The sequence below is a fragment of the Calidris pugnax genome, unplaced genomic scaffold (genome assembly GCF_001431845.1).
Source record: "Calidris pugnax isolate Ruff unplaced genomic scaffold, ASM143184v1 scaffold273, whole genome shotgun sequence".
In the NCBI taxonomy this organism is placed as follows: domain Eukaryota; kingdom Metazoa; phylum Chordata; class Aves; order Charadriiformes; family Scolopacidae; genus Calidris; species Calidris pugnax.
Window position 1 is genome coordinate 1756248 of NW_015094508.1, and position 22839 is coordinate 1779086.

General features: G+C 39.8%; 1 protein-coding gene across 1 annotated transcript in view; it reads right to left on the minus strand.

Annotated features, from left to right (window-relative positions):
* Positions 1-22839, minus strand: part of PGM5 (phosphoglucomutase 5) — a 70484-nt gene that overhangs the window by 21173 nt on the left and 26472 nt on the right. The window contains exon 7 of the mRNA XM_014965135.1: positions 4498-4613. Within this exon, the coding sequence (XP_014820621.1) occupies positions 4498-4613 (116 nt within the window). The remainder of the gene's footprint in view (positions 1-4497; positions 4614-22839) is intronic.

Genomic DNA, 22839 nt, shown 5'->3' on the forward strand with positions numbered 1-22839 from the left:
TTTTTAAGTTAATTTGTCACATACTGTTCCATATAAAAGTAGCAAAAGTTATTTTTTTACTACTGCAATGGTCAATTGCTGTTGTCCAACTCAAGGTAAACAATATGGGATAAAATCTCAGAGCATGTTCCCATTCATAAAGAAGTACTCAGCTTACACAGGTTTAAACTCAAGAGAAGTCTTGAGATCCAGTAGCCTGAGACATCAAGTAAAATAATGTAAAAATGTTCATATTATGATTTTTATGATACTGTAGATTTGTTGGGCATGCAGGCTTTTACATGTCTAATTTATTCTGTATCTGAGATTTCCAAGTCCAAGACAGTGAGCCCAGAGGGTCATATGCATGAAGAAAATGTAATCGCTTTTCCCTAAATTATTCAACTCTATCTAGCTTATTGCATTCTGTAAGTGTGATTTTAAAACTAAAATCTAACTTCAGCAAGTATACAAAATCACAGTAAATCATTCTGTTTGCACACACTTTGGTTCTTTGAAATTTATCACCCAGCAATCTGAAACTTGACCATGTTTTAGGCAAATGGAGATTTAGGGGCAGTCTGATCTGTTCCTTTATTCAAGCTAATGAGATCATTTTAGATTTGTGTTACTGTAACAGATACCACCAAAGACCTCTTTTATGGCTTTCATGTATTTCAGCAGCAGCACATCTTTAAAGTCCCCACTAGTTCTTCTTCCACATAATCTTGCAGGAGAAGGCGGCTGGTGTTAATGGCATCTGGAAATTTGGAGATGAAGCATGTAAATTTATGAGAGATGTAGCAATTACTGAAGTGGCTTAAACGGCAGAAAGATAAATCAGCCACACAGCTCTCCTAATGCTGATTAATAGTTTGCTGATGAAATTTAGAAACTAATTGCTGCTGCTGACGCCCTTCTCTGAACTGTGTCCTGGGCATTAGTCATAGAACCAGAAAGCTACTAACCTCATCTGACAAGCTCCTCACACTGCTACAAAAATGGAAGAAGTTTTTAAAGCATTGGTTGAGATCCAAGATCATCTGCCAGAAAACAAGTCTGGGAAACACAGCCCTATGGGATGTTTTCAAAATCTTTTGCCCTTTTATAGCAGAAAATTTGCTTTTATTTACTTGCGAGAGCAAAACCCCTGATGTTATAAAACCAAGGCTCTGTATTATTTGGAAATTCCAGCTGGGCTGGATTACCTGGGTACACAATCGGTCTCTAGTGCTGTTCGGTTAGTTTGATGATAGAATGTGGATCTGTAAAATCCCTTTCTCTTGCAAGTTTCCCACTTTGATCAGGTACATTTCTTTAAATATTTCACACTGAAGGCCAAAGAAGTGCCAAGTTTAAGTTCCCTAAATAGATATGATTGAGGGGAAAGCTGTAAAATTGATTCAAATGCCCAATACTGGCAGAAACTTGTGAGGTCACACAGCTTAGGACATTACTAAAAGATTTGCAATAAGGTAAATATTTATCGCTAAGAACAGCTCACATTGCTAAAGTATTGGTCATTACAGACCAGGCTGCGTTTTACTAATAAACCTCCTGGCATATGAGATATTTTCAGACAGCTGCATTGAATTGAAAGATGATAAGGAAACTGAGGCAGGGAGAAAAACAAACTTTAGGTATCACAGTTCTTGTATAATTGTCCTGCAGACACTGTCATCATGCATTTACACAGCAACTACACACACAGTGAGGAATTTAAACCCAGTGCTTAAGTTGTCTGGATGCCCATGGGATTGAATCTTGAGGGTTCAGTCTAGTCTTTAGATAGCATTGCCTTAAATGGGAGGTCTGAAAGCTTTTTGCAACTGAAGTGCTGCAGGTACAACACAGCTCATCTGACCAGAATGTACTGGGATGCACAGATTAAATACAGCTGTAGAGCAGCTCGTAACGCTGGCTAGCAACATCTTGTTCAAGCACCCTTAGAATGCACAAGAGACAGAATTTATTAGGAATATGCATAATTAATGACAGGATAGGAGAACCAGATGAAGACAGGAACACAGAGAGTGCTAGGAATGCAGAGGCTGGTCTGAAGTGAGGAGACAGAAGCTTCAAAATCAGAAGAGAGATTACAGTACAAAATGCAATTGCTTTAGGGCCCTCCAGAAGGATTTAAGCGAAGGAAAAAAGTCAAGTGCAAAACCAGAAAGAAGTCAGAGGAATTATCTCACCTACCTAGAATAAAAAACAGACTCCAGAGGCCCTTCATTGACCACTAAGAGATACCTGTCCCTCTTTCCCAAATTCCACAACCATCTGATATTCAGTGTAATAAAGTCAGGCGAACACAGATCACAACGCCCTCAGTGTTCCAGTAGATCAAGCCCTGAAATCACTTCTCTTTACTCCTATATAACTGGTAGGCAGGGCTAAAGTCCACCAATGCTTGGAACAGCCTGCTTAGCAAGACCTGAACATGCCTTGTCAATGTGCCAGCAAAATTTGATGTTTGACATTTTTTTATAACTGCAACATAAAATTTTAATGACAAGTCTCCTCAAAGGAGACAAGGCTTCTACTAAGCAGCCCAAGAGTCTTCCCTTACCCCTGAGAAAGAAAGCATTTGAAGGAGTCACGCTTCACATCACCAGATGAAGATGGCCTTACTTCTCAAGAAACAGGCCTGAGGCAGTGGTTTGTCATGACATATGACACATAGGGGCCACCCCTGCTAGCTCTACATACCTTTACAGATATAACTGCATGCAGTAGGAGATGCTGCACTCTGTTGGCTAAGGCACACAGAGGTACTTCAGCCTACGGGAACTCACCATCAAACTCCTACAAACTCCTTCCAGTCAAAACCCACACTTCCCCTTCTTCAGCATGATGATAAAGGCAGGAGGCTTTTTCCAAATAATTTGGATGCTAATGGGGTCATATTGATGTCTCAAGACCCATCCAAGTTTCATGGAAATATCTGGTTTTGGATGAGCAGGAGGAACTTCAATGTTTAGACAGAAGGAGTATAGAACTGGCTTGGTGAAAAAGCATCAAAAAGCAGTGAGAGTTGAAAACTCCCCAGTCCAGATTTGTCATGGGTAAACAGAAATGCAGTCTAACAACACACCACAACAAATGGCAGTACATTCTGACAGGTACAAGATCTTCCCGCCCTTCACTCCAAGTTAGAGCTCACTCAATGACCTTGCAGAATACCCTTTGAAAATATCTATTTTCAAAAGATACTTTCTAGGCAATACAAATCTGTGCCAGCCACAGCAATTAAGCTAAGACATCCAAGTTGTTAATCATGGGATAACCAAGGGACACTGGTTCCCATTCACAACAGAAATAAATAAAATGAACATTCATTATTAATTTAAATTCTCTTACTTTTTACAGATGGACTCCCAAAGAAATGTAACACATTTGTGGTTCTTCCACCATAGTCCACTCAGATACCTACAGAAAGGTTAGTGACAGGCTAACAAATAAAGTGGCATGTGGGTGTCTTGAAGGTATGGTCATTTTTTAAAAAGCAGCATTCTGCTGTAATTGACCTCAATCAACAAACTTAATACTAGACTTAACTCAATCAAAGCAAAAAGAAATTTGGGACCAAGTTTCAATGCATGATAATACTTTTCTAAGAAAGGCTGTAGCCAATAATTATACACCAAAATAAAGAACTGTGTGGAACTCACATCAAAATAAAGAAGAAATTATTAGCCAGGCAAATGGTTAAGTTATTCTGATATGTGCATATTCAAAAATACTTCTAACAGAACCCTACTAATAAATAAAAAGAAGAGAGAATTTCTGTGCCAGAATCCAGGGGGGAAAAAAAAACACTGTGAAATTTATTCAGTGTTTCTCATAAATGAAAACCACGTTTATGCATACTTACAGACTACATATTTTAATTGTTTGGTCTAATGTTTCCTGTCAGTACTGAATTCATGAGGACTTAAATTTGTCTAACATTCTGCATTCTATTGTTTAACTCGTTCTTGGGACAGATAAGGGAAAACACAGATGCTGACATGTAACTGAATTTCTTCTAATGATGATCTTATCTGACTTCTGAGTAATTGTGATGTTCCAAAAAGAGATGTGTGCAACAGGTTTGATTAGACATACTAATCCTCATTCTTTGAACACTGAATCACATTAGGAAAAGCCATGTGGTTTTTTCATACAGCCAAAATCCCTCCAAATGCTGTTGCAGCCTGTGAAAAGCTGTGGAACCAGTGAGACTTTTCTGCATCATGTTCAAATCAGAAGAGAGTGCCAGGCACCTCTGAAAGCTGTCGGGGCAGAGACAAGATTGCCTCTGGCTTCTGAATGTCCATCTTCCACAATTTTCACACCTCAAGGTACTGGACACCAGAGTTGCAAGAAGACCCTGAAGATGTGAACTGACAGTTCCCTGTTCCAGCACAGGACAGAGTTAATCTGCTGGTTCTGTTGGATTCAGCTTGAGGCGTCCTGGAAAATTAAAAGTTGTCATTAAAAGTCCGTGGAAATTTTTGACTATGTATTACTTACCAGTGCCAAAGCTTTCCTCTCCACAAAGCGAGCAACGTCCAGAGTCCATGAGATTGGAAAAATATCTCCATCCTGTTGGTGTCTCATACAGAGGAACCTTCATTACTTTTGCCACTCTGGAAAAGACACAGTAAGACATCACATGATTAAGACAGTGGGTTTTTTTATGTATGGCCTGAGATCAGTTGAAGAATGTTCTAGGTCCTGCTACTTCTTCTGACAGCTGGGCTACAAAAAAAACCAAACAAACCAAAAAAACCCCACCAACCCCCAAAAAACCCAGAGCAGATCAACAGCACCATTCAAAACTGATCCTTGTCTCAGAACCTGACTTCAACCAGAACCCAGGTATGTTTATACAGTAAGTCTAGTATTTTGGAAAATGCAGGACCTCAGCTCAATAGAGCAATACTTTACCAGTATCCTTGCTGAGCAAGAGTTGTACAAAGAGATATATAGTTTTGTTATACTAACATTTTAGTGAAAGTTAAAGCATCATAATGAATACCTTCCTTTACAAAAAGTGGCCAACACCGATATGCTGGAAAGACACTTTTACTTCTGTTCATGAGTTCAAAGACAAGACAATACAGAAATGTTTCCATGATGCAACACCTCCTCTAAAAAAGCTTTCTGAGTCTTGACCTGAGTCTGAGCTTAATTTCCCTGAGCCCTCTGACAGGCCTAAATGAAATGCTCCCATCAGCTGGCTGACCAGCCAGTATCTTCAAGAACCAAAATAAACCACCATATAAGATGGGTGCGCTCTCTCTTCCCCAGGTTGTTAACTGCCAATTATTCCTGTTAGAAAGAAAAAATCCTTTCTTGAACTACAAAAACAAGAAAGAAAAAAACCCAAACAACTAACCAACCAAAAATCAAATCCTCTAAAGAACACACTACCAACCTGGGATTTATGCAGAATTAGTATTACCATTCTTTTTTCTAATTATATTTGCTTATTTTCATTGTGTGCCTATCATTTTCAGAGCCAACTCTTTTTTAATATGAAAAATAAGACTTGAGATACAGTCAAGCAATCTGCCTGACTAAAAAGGACCTTACAATCTCCCTACGACTGCTGCAACAATTACACCTGACAAACATTTCCTAAATTCCACCACCACAGAAGAATACGTGATGTGAGTCAATTTACATAATTTTAACTGCAGTCAAGCCCGGGCAAGGCAGAACAATCAAACTGGGATTCAAGGCACCAAACACAATCCACCTAGAGGTTATGTGTCTAGGTGAGAGCAGTCACCTCTCTGAGCAACAGGGAGACTCCTATTTTCAGACAGTCCATCGCTCTGAAAGCAGGCTCGTAAGGTAGATAGGACAAACTGCCCAAATATGCAGATACAGACCCCTTCAAAACCTGGTAAGTAAATGTACCAAAATACGTTTCAGCCCTTAAGTATTCTCGCTGAAATCTTTCCGGTATTAAGTTTCCATACCCATTTCTTTTTTTTTTTTTTTTTTTTTTTAGGTAATAACTATCCATTGCCATATAATTCTCTTCTCTTCCTATTCAGTCTAGCTGTTCATTTTTGTACTTATATATTACTCCTAAAAAGAGTGGGTTTTAAATGAGACAGCATAAGAATCACTGGTATTTCTTTGAAAAAAGTTCAAGAGGTATACCTGGAGAAAAAAAAATTATTATCAAAATGTTTAATCCTAAACTCAGTTTTCATGTCTGCAGTTAAGAGGTAGAGGCAAGTGTTTATACAGCACTAGCTATACTATTGGCCCTTAGAAATGGTGCTGCATAAGGGAGGTTATTCAGTGCAGAGCTGAACAGGTTTCTGGCTGGCTATGAAAAAAAAAATCAAGAATATAAAAGGATTTAATCTCTCTCTGTGTGACAGTAACTGCAGTCTGGGAACAGGACTGTACTGCCAAAAACTAGAAAACAATCAACCAGAACACAATGGCTAACATGCTAGAAGAGCAAAACCAATTCTCCTGAGGTAGCCTAACAATACAGCAGGAAAATATCTGCTTGCAGAAATGTTCCCATATCCTGGCACTGTTTTTGGAGAAGGAAATCTTTTCCCTTTCACTTTTCTGTATTCCTCTAGGCTGGGGACAAAGAACCTCGGATGAACCTATCTTGACCAGCACCAAAGCCTTCCAGGGGCTTTAATGGTTTTCAGAGACTTCTATGCACTAGGCTAGCACTGAAAATACAGGTGTTGATTCTGTTGGCATTGGGCTCACTTTAAACTAAGCCTTTCAAACAAACATAATATGCATATAAACATATACATACGAAGTTTATTGTGAAATATGAAGGATTGTTCTTTGCAATGTTTTTTTGTTCTTGACTCTTAAGACTTTAACAGAGTAAATAAGTAGAAGCACATTGAAAACTTAGCATACTCTTTTGTTATTGCATTTTACTGAAATAAAGAATTGACACTGGAAGCGCAATAAATGCAGGATGTGCCTTTATGCAATCTACGGACATTTAAGGTGAATGATCATCCCAGGAAACATGAGAGGGGTTCCCACAGGAAGTAGCAAAAAATTCTCAATGCCGCATACTCAGAGAAATATGTGCTGCATCAGATCAAACAAATAACAATGCAAATTACAGGAAAATTCCCTCAGAGGAAGGAAACTAATATTTTATAACTGGGAAATTACTATATCTTCAAAGCCAGTGAAAACAGATTAAATGTGGGAAGGGGGAGGGATTTTTTTATGCTCCCACATCTACATCTTTCTAAACAAGAAACACAGCAGGTATCACCTCATTGCAGAGAAAGTTTTTTTGTTGAGAAAAAAAAAAGTATATTCATTTACCAAAACTTTTCTTTCACTTTACATTCATCAGTCTGCTTTCTTGTAGGCAAAATGATAAAATGAGAGCTTCCAGTTGCTGCTACACTAAGTAGTTACATTTTTTTTAAAAAAAAAAACATCCCAGATGAGACAAAAGGGTAGCATCCCTTGCAGACCAAAATTTGTAATTTAGTTTCTATGTACCACTGAAGTTTTCCAGCACTACCTAATGCAGCATATGAATTCATGACTGGCTTGAAAGATACTAAGGAAATACTTTATTTTGCTAGGCAAACAAATGCTTAGGATGAGAGTTTCTGGAACTTGTAATTCTGCAAGAACAATTGCTGGTGAGTCATGGAAAAGTTTTTTGGTTTATCTATTACAAATCACAGATCCATTAATTACAATCTATGAAGTTTTTAGCAATGTACCTTTACAGAACAGTTCAAAGAAATCTATACATATACAGCTTTTTAAGTTTCTCTTCTTTCTGTATGTTTACACTGAGTCTCTAAGCTTGGGGAGTTAGAAACGGCAAGTCAAGTGGTTTTATCATCTCTATGAGATCTCTTGGTCAAAAAGGACACTACTTCTCTCAGAAAGTGAGTTTTGGAACTGGTGCTGCAAACAGTTTGTATCTTGCAGAGGTCTCACTCATCAGAGTATATTTTATATGTCCTTACGCATATGTACAATGCATCACCATCGCAATATTGTTGCAGTAGTGCTCCTGAAAATGCAATACCTCAGTCTCTGAGTTCTTTGGGTGAAGGTGTTAGCTGTCAAAAGGCCTGACTTGATGGATGAAATGTATTTCGAGAGCAATTCAAAATAAAAACTGGAAAAAAAATATGCCATATGAATAGGTTCATTTTCCCAGTCTATTTGAAGCAAAGGCATTCTATTTATGTCTAACCACACAGTTGATATACCTGTGTTTATATGTTCTACGAGTATGAACTATGTAGAAGGAATACCACAAACCGTGGACATTCTGGTTCTTGTCACCTCAGACATTTAATGGGACTGACTTCAAACAGTACTCTTTGCTTGCCTTCTTTCAGCGTAAGTGCTCACTACATCAATGAGATTACACAAGTTTCTTCTGTCTGTGCGTAGCGCTATTTAGTGTAGCACTCTTGCTAGACTGGGAAACACTTGGACCTAAACTGAAGGGCAATCACCTCAGTTATTCTGCCCATATCAGAGCTAAGGGTGTTTATGTTTCCAGTATTCCAAAATACTAATTGAGGAGGAAAAAAAATCAAAGAGGAGTGGTCTGTACTTTTTGCAATTACATAGATTATTTAAAACTACATTTTCTTAATTTAAAAGAAGCAGAAGCAGCTGTTTTTAAATGGGGAGATAATAAAGTGCGTTAAAATAAGAATATAAGTTATTGTAAGGTTATATAGCTAAATTTACCCTCCTCCTACTGTACAACTTCAGTCTCTTTTTTTTTTGAACAGCTAGTCTCACATTAACCATACTGACGACCCACCGTTTATTAAAACAGAAGGAGTACATATACAACACAACCATGAGAAGCAGATTGAGTTATTTCATCACTAGAAAACAGAATTATTGGAAAGTTTAGAACCCAACACAGAACTGTTAAGCCAATTCCTGAACTCTATAATAAGTCTCACCAAAGCATAAGCTGGCCAGTTAATAATGAAGGTAATAATGAACATAATAATCTTCACAATGAAGATTTTTGAAATTTTCCTGTCAGAAAGAAAATATTAAGAGCTAATTCTAAAATTCCTCCTGAAATCCTTAATGTGGAAAACTTATCTGTTTTTTGCCAAGCAACTGGACTATTTATTGTACAGCTGCACATCTGACAACCTAGATTTTCTTCCTTATACTTCATAGCCATATGCATGTCACCTAACTATGAGAACAGAGGCTACAGGACTCTTGACAGCCCTGGCATTACAGTAAAAATATTATCCTGCTTAAATTGTGTAAAAAAATAACATTCCATTGGAAAAAAGAAAAATGGTTTTTTTTTTTATTTAAAAGGGTTAAAGGAATACCCTTGTGATATCCTTCTTTCAGTTTTCCACTCAGTGGAGGCAACAGGCTATTTCTCACAAATGGGCCACTAAAGCAAAGTGGTCCTTGAGGGTACCTCCCAGTCACTGTGGTTTTGCACTAGCAAAACACCACTGATTCAGCAGAATTACCCTCACTTACATTAACGAAAGTCAGAGGGCAGTTTGACTCCAACCTATTCTCTACAATGCCACAAAAAGTCCTGATGAATGCACATCATTCAGATACAACAAGTGGCCTGCAGCAAGCTGACTTTCTTGCACCAATGAAACTTTTATAACTTCTGAGAATAGACCAGTCAATCAAGCAAAATTATCCTGCCAAAGTTGTGACGCCTGTTCACCACAAAGATAAAGGTCACAATGTTGGGGGAAGGGCTTTCTTTGACAGGTGTCAAGAACTGTTGTAAATGACTGGCTAGAGTTTTGCATCGTAGGTGAAATGCTGGCTAGGGTAAACTGCAGCATCGCATTCATTCTGGAGTCTTAACTTAGAGGAGGAAAGAGATACTAATGAAAGAAGCACAGAAGAAGCTGCAACTGCATGTCCTTGTCTCTCTTGTCTTCTACCACATGCAGGTATCAGCTGCACATGTGAAAGATGCTCACGGACACTTGGGTGAGCAGGCTCCAAATCAGAGACTGGTCTTTCATGAACACATGTTTTTTCAATTCTACTCCTCTCTGTGGAGCCAGTGCTGAGGTAGAGAAGGTGCTGTAATTTAGAGAGCAACCAGGCTGATTCTGCAAAAGGGTACACACTCTCAGGCCCTAACAAACAGGAATTGAAGGAATTTGTGGAGCACTCGTGGGTCACGACAGCATTTCACAGGAGACCAAACCTCTGTAACCATTTCTTTCAGAGTTACTGACTATAGAAGAAAAAGATTTCACACTGGGTCTTCTAAATCTCTACAGAGCCACTGAAGTAGACTGTGTTATCTAATCTCCAGCTGATAAAAGAGTCATTTGATTTAAGACCTGAAGCATATTTTATTTTAAAGACAAGACTATGGCTTGACTGAAACTAAGAAAACCAGTTTTTCTTCCCACTTCTGTAGTCTTTCTTCACACAAAGAAAGAAAAGTATCTCAAGTAAGGATCTGTATTTTATTTATCAAGAAAATAATTCCTCTAGCTGAAAATAACAGTCTTCACACAATCTAACCTTGGCACAGAAATGTATTTTATTTGATATTTTACTGTCTGAGATGCTTCAAAATTTTTGTAACACTCTGGATACTTCTGGGCTCAAAACATCTGAGTTATATTTGCCTACAACATCTACAACAAAGAATAAAAATTATGTTTTCCATCCCTTTGTTGGAGATTATGCTTTTGCTATTCTCTAACCATATACCATGGTCTTTGCCTTGATGGACTTACTTAAGTGTACTTGCAACCAGACCTAAAATTTCATGGGTTCACTTTTATGGAGCATTAAGATGACATCCAGAATTGAACTTCTATCATGCTGCTACAGTTTGTTTTCCCTCCAATCATTCCCATCAGTTATCTCATTCCCTCTCCAACATTCAAATTTATCTTCCAAGAATTTTTTTTCAAATTTTATTGAAAATTTAGACACAATATTAACTGCTCTTTTAGTCACCGAGTCCCTATTTCTTTCTCACTGTGTTATGTTTCCACTTGTTCTTTCTATGGTCTCCTCTTGTTGATGCTCTGAAAAGCTCTTTGCTACTTGTTTCTCAACTTTGGAAGCCTACTTCTGCTCACTTTGGTCAGTTTGCTCTTCATTCCTACTATTTCACAAGACGCAGGAGCCACAAACTAAATTGCTTTAACTTTCTTCTTCAGTCTCATCTTTAAGTGTCCCCTTCTTTTTAACTATGCAACTCCAACAGCCTGTGAGAAATTTACAGCAGTAGCAATGACAGCACCAGCACTGGCACCAACTATAACGTGAAATGGATGTTCCGCTTCTGGATGTTTTCACTCTGTCTGCACCGCCTTCCCTTAAAAGGCTTCAACTTCGTATTGTGCAAGGAGCAGAACTAAAACAACAGTCACTCCCCTTATACGGTCAAGTATTACAGTGTTACTCCTTCCCAGTCTTTAATTTATTAAGCAAAAAGCAGCGGAATGCTGAGCCCTCGCACACAACATAGATAACCAGGACATTTCACTAAGATAAGATGTAAACTGCCAGGGCTGGCAGAGAGGGTGCCAGGAGCACAGGGCAGGCAGAAAAATAGTTAGCAGACAGTAAGTTCCTTTTCTTTTTGCTTTCTAGTATGCTACATGTCACAAAGAAAGATCATAGTAACAGAAATCAATAAACAAAAAGCATCTGAGGACACTTCAGCTACAAAGGATCTAAAAACATTTAGCTTTCTTGGTTTTGCTTCCTCTCCACTCCTGCAAAGTTTTAACTCTAAAATGCTTCTGCAGGTGGACTAAAGGTACACTGAATCAAGGTCTGTTCTACAGGGGTAGTTTCTGTCTTGAAAACTGGAACTGCAGGTGAATTTTTTTGGGTGACAATAGTTCTGAGGACGGTTATGGCCTGCTAATAACTGCAGAGATCATCTCCTTGTTAAACTGTATTCAGGACAATTTGAACTCCCTTTTTACCAATGAAGCCTCCTGGCACTCATGCAATGCCAACTGCGGTGCCAACTAACTGTTCCAATATTCTCTCCTGCCTCTCAGGCTCACATTGGCATTTCCCCCTGTTTGAAATCTCTCAACAGCAAAAACTAAAAATTATCCCAGCAGAAATGCAATGTCCTATAAGCACCACCTGCCTTGCTCATGCCTTGTAACACACAGCAACCACACACAGTGGAAACTCATTCGGAGCTACATGGAACAGGCTCATCTTCAGCGCAATCACGACTACACTCCAAGGACGTGGACGCGGAAGGTCAGCCCCTTGGCTTTGAATTCCTAAACCAAACAAATGAAAAACTTAGTACTTCCCTCTGGAGGTTCATTGGGGTTGCTTTGTCTGCAGCAGGACAAATTCAATCACTTTTAAGAAGGTGCATCGGAGGAGACTTCATTCACAGGCTTAGGTTTTAAGGCCTCGAATACAGCTTTGGCTCATAAATTCCTCTTTCAAGTCTGGATGATAACACAGAGTCCTAGCACTAAGATTCCATGGGAGAAAAAAAGTTCTCTGAAGACCCAAGTGTTTAATTCAATTTAATTGAAGTTTGTGTATACGGAAATAAAGAATTTTCCTTCTTTTCAAGGAAATGAAGCATTGTAAGATCCCACCATGAAAAACTGCACTTTATCAGTAACCTCTCCTTCAGATAGGAAACTGGCCAATGAGCCTATGACATCTATTTCTGCTCAGCCGTATCATGGTATGAACAGCGTTGTCAGCATGAAAGCACTGGAGTTCAGGCTACAGAACACACAATTCTTTGCAGTCTCCAGAAAAAAAAAAAAATTAAATCCTCCTTGTCAGCATTTAAAAAAATCTCAGCACTTCGACAGATTTTAGCATGCAGCAGATGTTCAGAAATGAAGACAACTGCAAGACACTAGACTTTTGCACAATAATAATAAAACACTCATTTAGTGGTATTTGCTATGAGTAGAGCTACTAAGAAGCACTTTCTTGAAATTTCTTTTAACATTGGAATTCTCCTGTAATAACTACATTAGTAGGTCAAGAGGAAAAAAAATTCTTCCTGCCTTTTTTTAAAAGAAAGAATCATTACAGGCAGTGGAACCAGATCCTATGTGAATCCCCAGCTAACTGATAGAAATTATTCTCAGTTACTTTTTACTAGGAATTAGTTGAGTGTAAAATTCTGTTTCCAAACTGTTAATAATTTTACCCTTTTGAACTCCTCACACGGCCAACACTTCTCCTTTCTTTCTCTCCCATTGAATGAAACAAGTCAGAATGAATCCACCGTGTTTAAAACACTGTCAACCCGAATGCCTGTAGCTGGACTGAGTTTGCTAAAAGCAAGAGTTTATTCTAAGTACAGTATTTATACTAGTGTCCTTTTCTGCTGAGTGTGAGGGAAAACACAGACATGATGGGATGAAAAGAAACAAGAGAGACCAGGAACAAGTCTGCAGCATTTCTCAGGTGCAGCTCCACAAAATTTGTAGTCCAAATTTTTGTGGGAAGAGAGGGCTAGAGTGATTTAAGTCTTGCTGGACACTTCACAAACTTTAGGCAGCTGTGATGGTGCCAATGACAGTAAAACATACGCCATAGTGGACAACTGAGGTTACAGGTCCAGGGATCTCTAACCTCACAGCAAAGAAGCTATCTGTTAAGCAGGAAGGAGTCTGGTCCCATCAGTGTGACACTGTGTCCCCTTTGCTAGCACAAACACACAGTCAGTGGGACTCTAGACAGCACCTCTGCAGTGCTCTGTATTGTGCATGTAGACGTCTGGGCTTATCGAGGCTTCCACAAAAAACACTGCACTGTGTGAAGTGGGCATGATTCGGGCTTTGCTGAATTGCTATGCTGTACTTGCCTTACACTGTATTCCTAGAGCAGTGTCCAGGATGTTCATATTCAATTTCAAACTGCAGTACTGCCTGTGGACATGCAACCCAGTCTTCTGAGTTGTGTTCCTCCAATCCTTTCCACTTCCATGTCTTTTTATGTCTTTTCAGCCCTCCTCCAGCAGGCCACCCATGCTGAGATTTATGAAGAGAAGCAACCTAGGAGGTTTGTGCTAGGGGGTGCTGACTCAGTCACAGCACAACTTCAATTTCTCCTTTACAGGACAACAAGTGTTTTATGCAAGGGCTCAGTGCCAAAAAGCAATGAGGATAGTACATAATAAAATGGGGGGAAAGATAAAACATTGAAGTCACAGAAAAATTCATGCTTTTGTGCAAAATTTTGTTTTTTCTATATTCTATATTCATTTTTTTTCATGAACTATTACAAAAGGCTTTACCATCCAAATCTCTGGGGGTTCTCATGAGTTCGGAAGTTAAATATGTTCAAGTATTTTGCTGAACTGGTGCCAAGAGGCAAAAGTCAACTAATTTGCTTTATTGAGTACTAAAAGCCCATTATAAGGCAAGACTACTACAAAGTAAGACTTATTTCCAAGAAATGTGGTAACAAATCCAGTACCTTGCAGACAGAAATACGGCTCCTTATGAAGAGAAAAAAAAATTGATGCCAAGGTGGATAGGTCTGTGTAAATAAAGATAAGTTGGAAGGTTTATTTTTTTAAAGGGAGGGAAGAAGTAATTCAATGAGCAAAAATGGATGTGTTCATCCTCTTGCTTCTGATTTCTCCTCATTGTGTACATCGACATAGAAAAACAGGATGCTGTGGACACACCCTATAAAGAAGCCCAGCGATTCTTTAGTGTAACTAGAGCTAGCTGAGATTTTTGTCCTCAATTTGTCACAAATTGTAGCTGAGACACTTCCAAAGCTCACAGGGGCAAGGCCAATTTTCAGATCTACATGGAGGGAACCACATCACTTAGAATAAACAGTTACTGAATGTTAAGAAGCTATTTGTCTTGTCTAAGTCTCTGCACATATGGATTCAACTCACTTATGGTGACTTTCTTGCAGTCTCCCAAGTCACAGGGTGATGTTTAAAAGACGGTCAAGATAGGTGGTTAAATAAGAAGCATGTAAAACATCTCTCCTTAAATTGGGGCGTGAGAGCATGCACAGGAGGAACTCAGTAGACACCTTGCCTATTTTATCTCAGGTATGGGGACACTTGTAGGCATGCTAAAGTGTTGCCAAGACTCTCGCTTATTCATTAGTAAAAAGCTTTTATGGTCCTGGATAATCCATCTGAAGAATTTCCAAAGAGATATTGCCAGGCTTTTACAACTCTTTCCAGTGAAACAAAGAATTGACTTATCCGGTACAAATAAAAAAGTGCTCTGAAAACATGACATGCAGAGCTTGATTCATCCTGCATTTGATGGTGGCTCTAAGGATAGAAAAGGAAGGGTCTGATGGGTTAATTTAAGCTTCAGTCAAACATTATTATGATAAACTCACAAGGACATTCTACTAACACTTCATTCCAGTGAGTTACAGGAACTTATTACTGAGTGATACCCACCACAAAGACTATTTTTGCAAAGAAGCAAAGTAAGATTTAAATTGGATGAGGAGCACACAGCTCACAGACTAGTAACAGAGTCAGTAAGATCCTGGAACTGGCAAAGGCAAGCATGAATCTTAAGCATTTCTAGATGATAGAAGAAAGAGCAAAACAAACCATGTTTGTACAGAGCTTTGACAATAAGAGAGCTTTCGGTGCATACGAGCTGATTCATTTGAACAATATGCAGTAATGTTACACATCTACCAGATCACAGTAGGCCTCCTAAGAACATACACACTCATACGATTCTACAACACAATTTCTTGTGTTCCCGAAGAAATATCCCAGCAAGATTCAGATAACTAGGTGGGGTGTAGAACTACCTCTTAATTTTGGAAGACTTGAGAACCAAGAGCTGGTGTGGACCAGTGCATGAGAGCTGACAACCAATGCTGTCTGGCCCACAGAGGTGCTATCCTTATGATCACATCATGCCTGGTCTGCCCTAAGAAATTAATCTTCACGTGAGAAGAAAGATAATGAGAAAAATATCACACTGGATGATTGCAGAGGTAAAACAATCCAGCAGGCTACCCCAGCAGTGAGTGATCAGCCAGTTAGGAGCAGCTGGTAAACAACTTAATTCTCCAGTTTACAAATAGATGTATGACTAAGCTTATTTCCTAACACAACCCAGTAGTAAGTGTATGGAGACACTTGCTCTATCTGCATTAATCCTCTCTGGAATCACAGAAAGATTCTGTAGGCCAGTCAAACCACCTGTAATGACTGCACATAGGCATTAAGTAAGGAGGCTCTCTAGCATCCTACAGGAGACATACTGTGAGTCTACCTGCCAGAGGAACAGTAACTGTGGAAAAAGATACTGGGAGTGGTACCTTTAGCATGCCACCTGGGACTCTATCCATAGATAGGGTTCTGCCAATCTTGGGCAAAGGGGAAGCAAGTTTTGCCACAGCACTGTGGTGTTTGGTGCTGGAAAATAGCTAAAGTATGGGGTTGCTCTCTCACTCTTGCTAGATGGAAAGTACATAGTAAAAGTTAAAAAGGAAAACTCGAAGAAAATGGAAACAAGGATCAAACAATAGTCAGGGCACTGCAAATCCCTTAAACAATATAAATTACAGTGATTATGGATGTCTCTTAACCTATGATGATTAAGTCATGTTTGTGACATTTCAACAGAAGGGCATATTGGAGAACCAGGAAGATATTGCTGAACTTTGGTAGTTAGAGATGAAAATAAATACCTCCTAGATCACACACAGACAGACCACAGGTTCCCATGGTGGCAGTATGCTCTCCCTGTTTTTCCCCTTCTTCCCCCCCACTGCCCCCCCCCACTGGCTCCTGCTCGGACCACGGCCATCAGTTGCGATAACTTGCACCTGGTCTTCGGGGGGTGACTGGCAACACAGTCAAAATACTGTCTGGAGTGAGGACAGAGATACTTTGTTCCCATGATAATATGACTATAGGTCGATTGTCTTACTGTATAAACAGTGGACAGCCCAAGAGCCCTTGGAGCTCTCCTGTTCGGCAGCGGGCTGCACACCAGGTTCTCCACTTTTGTGAGGACACTGGCTTAAGGTTCTACTCCTCGAGGCTGAGAGATTCCTTGCCACAACATGCTGCAATTCTACACATACCATACCTGAGATTCACACTAACAAACAAAATAAACAAAAAAGAGCAATTCTTAAAGGAAATTTACAGGCTGTGGCTTAGTCCACACTGAAACATTTTGACACAATGCTGTTTTAGTGGTAATAAATGCTACTTGGACAACAAAACCCTAATGAGCTTCATCAACAACAATGCCCATACTTCTCAGAAACTCAAATGAGTGATATAACTGATATAAGTGATGAAAACATGAAAATTCTCACTGGTCTCCCAGTCAAATCAACTAGGGTAAAAAACTATTTATGCGTTACAGTCACAAGCTATATATATAGGAAATTACTCTTCTTCTCTTTAATAAACACACATACCCCATATATAATATGCAAGTTCATGAAAATGCCATCATTGCCTTTGAACGGTCCATTTCCAGGAACTCAAATTTACGAGTTTGAAAGCTTCTAACGAAGAGTATTACAGCAACTAATGTTGTTTTCAACTGTTTCTCTTAGTTACAAATGTATTGGAAAGCTTTGCACAAGATGCAGTCTGTGCAACTCTTTCTTATTATGGGTTTGTTTTCTTCAGCGTGTGGGATGCTAACAGGTGTACTCATCATAATGTTCCACACCAAATGCTGTTCTCATGTTGCTTTAGTCATCAGTTCAAGATTCAAATCCAAAATGCATAACTTCGCACCCTCTTTTGCAAATGTTTCAAGAGTCAACTCCCAAAGGAAGTATAACATTCAGGACAGAGTGCCTGTGACTCCCTGCCTTGTGAAAACTTCATTGTCCCCTTCACACAAGCTCTAATAGAATGACTAAAAACAGCTGTTGACATATACAGTATCTAGATATGGCTGTGCTAAAAGCAAGGATAAAGCCAGAGACAAAAGCTGCCTTGCTAAGGACAACTAGCAAACACAAGCGTTTCTGTGAATATACAATGAACGAGAGATGTGCTTTGGCAGCAACATACCCCAACAGAATTTCGTCTTTCACATAATAAAACCAGCTGGCACAGTGCTCAAAGTCCCTGTGAGGTGAAATTAAAATCAATCACAGAATATTGCAAGTTGGAAGGAACCCACAGGGATCATCGAGTCCAACTCCCATTCTCCTCGCAAGACAACCAAAAACGAACCCATATGATTAAAAGCATTGTCCAGATGCCCCTTAAACTCGGACAGGCTTGGTGCCATGACCACTTCCATGGGGAGCCTGTTCCAGTGACAAATTGCACACATATGTACTGCAGATCCACACAGAATCTGAGGTTTGATTGCAGAGTTCGTAGTACAAGTGAAGAGAAGTCCAACCATCTGGCAAGCATGTGGCCAGGCTCTCCAGATGTACTGCAGTAATCCCTAAGGTTATTCATGCCCTTCCTGGCTGAGACACAAGAATCACTTTTCATTACTATTTCAGCATGCATATGTCTATAGAGTGAGTTAACTCCTCCTTGTCAGTAAATTAAAGGATGAAGGGAATTGATAGCAATCAGATATGATGACTTCTCGCACTTTTCAGTGAACTTTTACATAACAAATATAATTTCTTTAAAGATTCCAAGCTTCCAAATTCTGCTGTGGCTCAGCAGCAGAAAGATTATTATTATTCTAGGAAAGATCTGTCCACTGTTTTTGTGACTGTATTAGTCTGTGTTTGTCTTACTCCCAACAGCACGGCCTGTGACTAGTTAAGCTCTAAGAGCAAAGGCAGGCTTTTTGGTATACACATACAGAAAAACAGCTGTCACTGCTACACTGCAGTGTCCTGTATTAACAGCCTGCCCTGTTACTGGCTTCCTGAATAAGGCAGGTAGGAGAACTATCTTCTTCATGCATAGAAAGAGCAGAAAGAAACAAGAAGACTCAGGTAGCTTAAAGCAACACTGTCCCTGGAAAAATAAATCTACCTACCAATATAAGACACACCTGAGCACAAAAATGACACAAATGCATTCAGTAGTGGACTTTGTCCCCTAAAAGGATTTGGCAAAAGCTTAATATTTAGTGGAACAATGAAATGTCAGAAGGGTCTGTAATGCATGCATCCTATGGGGAAAAAAAACCCAAAGCTTGAAAAGGAACAACCGACACTCAAAGCTTCCACACCTCTCCAGCCTCAAACAGGGACATTTTCTGTCTAGCCTTGAGTTCCCCACAGTCACCGCTGCATACAAAACCTGTAAATTTTCCAGAAATAAAAATGGTCTATGAAGGCAGGTTTCATAAGCTCTCTTATTCTAAAGAAAATGTCAGGGAGATTTTATTACACCAGAAAAGAGATGAGATGTAAACAATGGAGAAAAGGGAGAAATATTATCCTTACATCCTTCTGCAGTTACTTACTGAGTGAACCTCAGCAATGTCATCAACAATGATTGGCAAGACCTGTGGTCTCCTACAGGAAAGGTAATAATCCTATGAACTAAGCACAGGGAAAAGACTCTCCACTAACTGAGGAGTACATGTGGTGAATAATCATTAGCCTTTTTAGGCCAATTACAGTGAGGTCAGTGGTTCAAAGGCACTGTTCCTATGCTCATTGACCAAGACGCAAAACAGATGTGAATATAAGCACAACACGTGGCACCAAACTCTGTACTGACAGCGATTCAAATTGGGGTTTTGATACTCTGAATCGCCTGAATAATAGAGAAAAAACAGCTTTAGGTACATATCAGAAGTTACCAGTAGATTCCACAGCCTCTTCTTCACCTCCCAAGTACTGTAATACTGCATCCATCCTTTCACACAGCATTGGTAGGATAGCTCAGAAAATGATAAGGAAAAAAAGCAGTGCAATGTTTCCAGTTGGATAACTCTTTGGTTCAGAAGAATCTAAAAAAGCAAATAATTTAAGGCAACACCAAGGTTTTCTATACATCACCTTGCTGTTAATAATGGTAACTACAAGACTGCAAGAGTTCAGGCAAGCTCAATAGTCAGTCTTGGTAGCATGAGGACTTTCCAGCAAAGGTCTCATCATAGGCCCATATTGTAAAATAATTCAGATTGGAAGTGACCATGGGAGATCTCTAATCCTTCATCCTGACCGAAGCAGGATAAGATATGAGATAAGACAAGGTTACTCATGGCTTTATCCAGTTGAACACTAAACAACTTCCTCGTTTCAAATCACTATCGTTGCCTCTTGCCCTCCCACCCTCCCAGCTGTGAAGTGCTCCATCTTCTTGACAGCCTCTCTGTAGGTACAGGTGACTGCTGTTAGGTCCCAACAAAGCCAGCCTTCCCCAGGCTGAAAAAACTCAGCTCCTCAGCCTTTCCTCATACAGCCTGTGCACCAGCACTCATCTGTCTTGGTGATCCTATGCTGAACTAGCTCCAGTTTATTGATGTCTTTCCTGTGCTGGCAATCCCCAGACCAGACACGGTATCTGAAAGCAGTTTCAGAAATGCTGCACAGAGAATAATAATAATTTCTCTCATTCAGTGGCCCACCCTTTTATTCATACAGCCCAGTGTGCTGATTCTGATTCCAGGGCACACAGCTGGCCCTTGCTCAGCTTACTGACCACCACGGGCCGCAGTGGTCTCTGCAGAGCTGCTCCTCAGCCCCTCTGTCCCCAGCCTGCACCACTGCAAGGCTCTGCCATTTTAGGGGCAGGACTCACAATTTGTCCTTGCTGAATTTCAACAGGTTCCTGTCCATCCATTCCTCTCAGCTGTCCAGACTCCCCTGACCAGCAGCTCTGCCTCCAGCCCCCAATTTGGTGTCACCTGCGAGCTTGGTTAGAGTGCCGTGCATTCCCTCCTCCAGACCACTGATAAAGATGTGAAATGGGACAGGTCACAGAATAGACCCTTTGCAGTACCCAACTTCTTACTAGCTCCTTAACCAATGGTCCTTGAGCCCGACTACCAAACCTATCCAGTTGTCCACTCAACCAAATCATGAAGTCCTGAGTTAGATACAAGAATATTGGGAGGCACAGTGTCAAAGGCCTTACTAAAATAGAAGTAAATGACATCTGCTGCCTAGTCTCATCAACAGATTCAATTTTTTTATCACCCAGGCAATCAGGTTGGTTAAACAGGATTTATTGAAGTAGCTCCCTAGTGATGCCATTTAGATTTGTATTTCCTTCCTTACACTAGTTCTGCTTCTTCTCTCTTACAAAATGTTCTGTGGATTTTAGTGAGTGAGAATTAGTGAGTGCTCTGTGAGATTGTGATACTTGGCTGGGAAGCAAGAAAGCAGTTTCGCAACTTGATGACAGTGTTCATAGAAATAGAGAAAACTTAAAAGGAAGAAGAAACTATAATATGCCATAGAAATAAACTGTTACTACAAAATCACAGAACTGAGATTGAGGTTGGGAAGATCTTAGGTCCCCCACAAAAGGAAACAGAATACAATGTTTCTACTCCTCCAAAATTATTTGACAATTCAAATGACTATGACTTAGAGTAAGATCTCTTCTAGCAGGACTCTCAAACTTCTTCAAATAATGTTAAATACCTTGGCTCTACCTCAGTCTTACAGAAATCTTCTTCAAAACATCTAGAATGTGAAGAACAATTTCCTGTCCCCTTAATTTGCAAACAATCTAAGTAACTTAGCACACGATTACACTTTAGTACACATAAGAAGTAGATTTTTAAACACACTGTTTTGAAATTCTGTGCCAGCAAGGTTTTCTTTGAAATCAGCAGGAAGACTACCCCAGGAGGGTCACCCATGTACAAAAAATCCTTTGATGGGAGAGTTTGCTTCTGGGCTGACACCAGCTGTGCTGCCCAGCACAGCCAAAACATGTTCAGACTTGCTAATCCACCTGGGAGCATTTCTAGGTCGAAGCCCAAAATAAGGTTGCACAAGCCCTTGAAAGAAAAGGGGCCTTTATTTTAAATGTTCTTTTAGTAGTCACAAAGTCTTCTGTAACTGGCTTGCAGTAAACTTCCTCGGATTGTTTTATGTAACATGCTTTTGGACTTTTTTATCAGGACATTTGTACTAATTCCTGTTGTTTAGTCACAGCCGCATACTTTTTGAAATACGGCAGATGCAGCACTAAGAAAACTGTGGACCTTCTGTTACCCAACATCTGTCTATTGCACAGTGCAAGGCCTGCTCACAACATCTTGCAAAAAGTTTGTTTTTCTCAGGTAGTTTTTCACATGTGGCATATTAAGACCAGACAAAAGTCTGTCCATGAGAACTGCAAATAAATATATTTCTTCATAAGAGTCAATCAAGTTTACAGAATATATTTATGTCCCACTAGCACTAAATCTTGCTGTCTCTAATTTTGGTGGGCAAACTGACCTCATGTACCATCAAAGCTTAAGCTGGAAACAGAGCATTGCATAGTTTTCAATTCATCTTCTCCTTTTAAATGAAGAGAGCTTTCAGTACACCTTTCTGCACCAAGTCCTGCAAGCTGCCCATGGCACAATGAACTTGCTCATTTTAGGCTCAGCAGCCATAGGTGTCCACTCCAGGCACAGGCCAGAGTGCAAGTGACTATGAATGAGTGTAAGAGTTGTATGTTGTGTAAGGCTGCTCTGCAGTCTGTCATTCTTAATAGGGATGGGCTGCCTTCAGGCTCAGAACCGGCAAGTGAATCCCTCTCGGACTCAAAAACTAAGCTGTGTGCCAAGTAAAAGGAAGTAAGCCACAGGACTGCCAAGTCTCTCTTACCATTCAGCCATAAAGGACAAGACAGAGTTTTCTACTGATATTTCACAGGACACCATCTCTGTCCTTTTTTTCCCCAGCAATGAAATGCAGCCACTGAAAAACACAAGATGCAGTATCAGTTCACTCTCACACGGG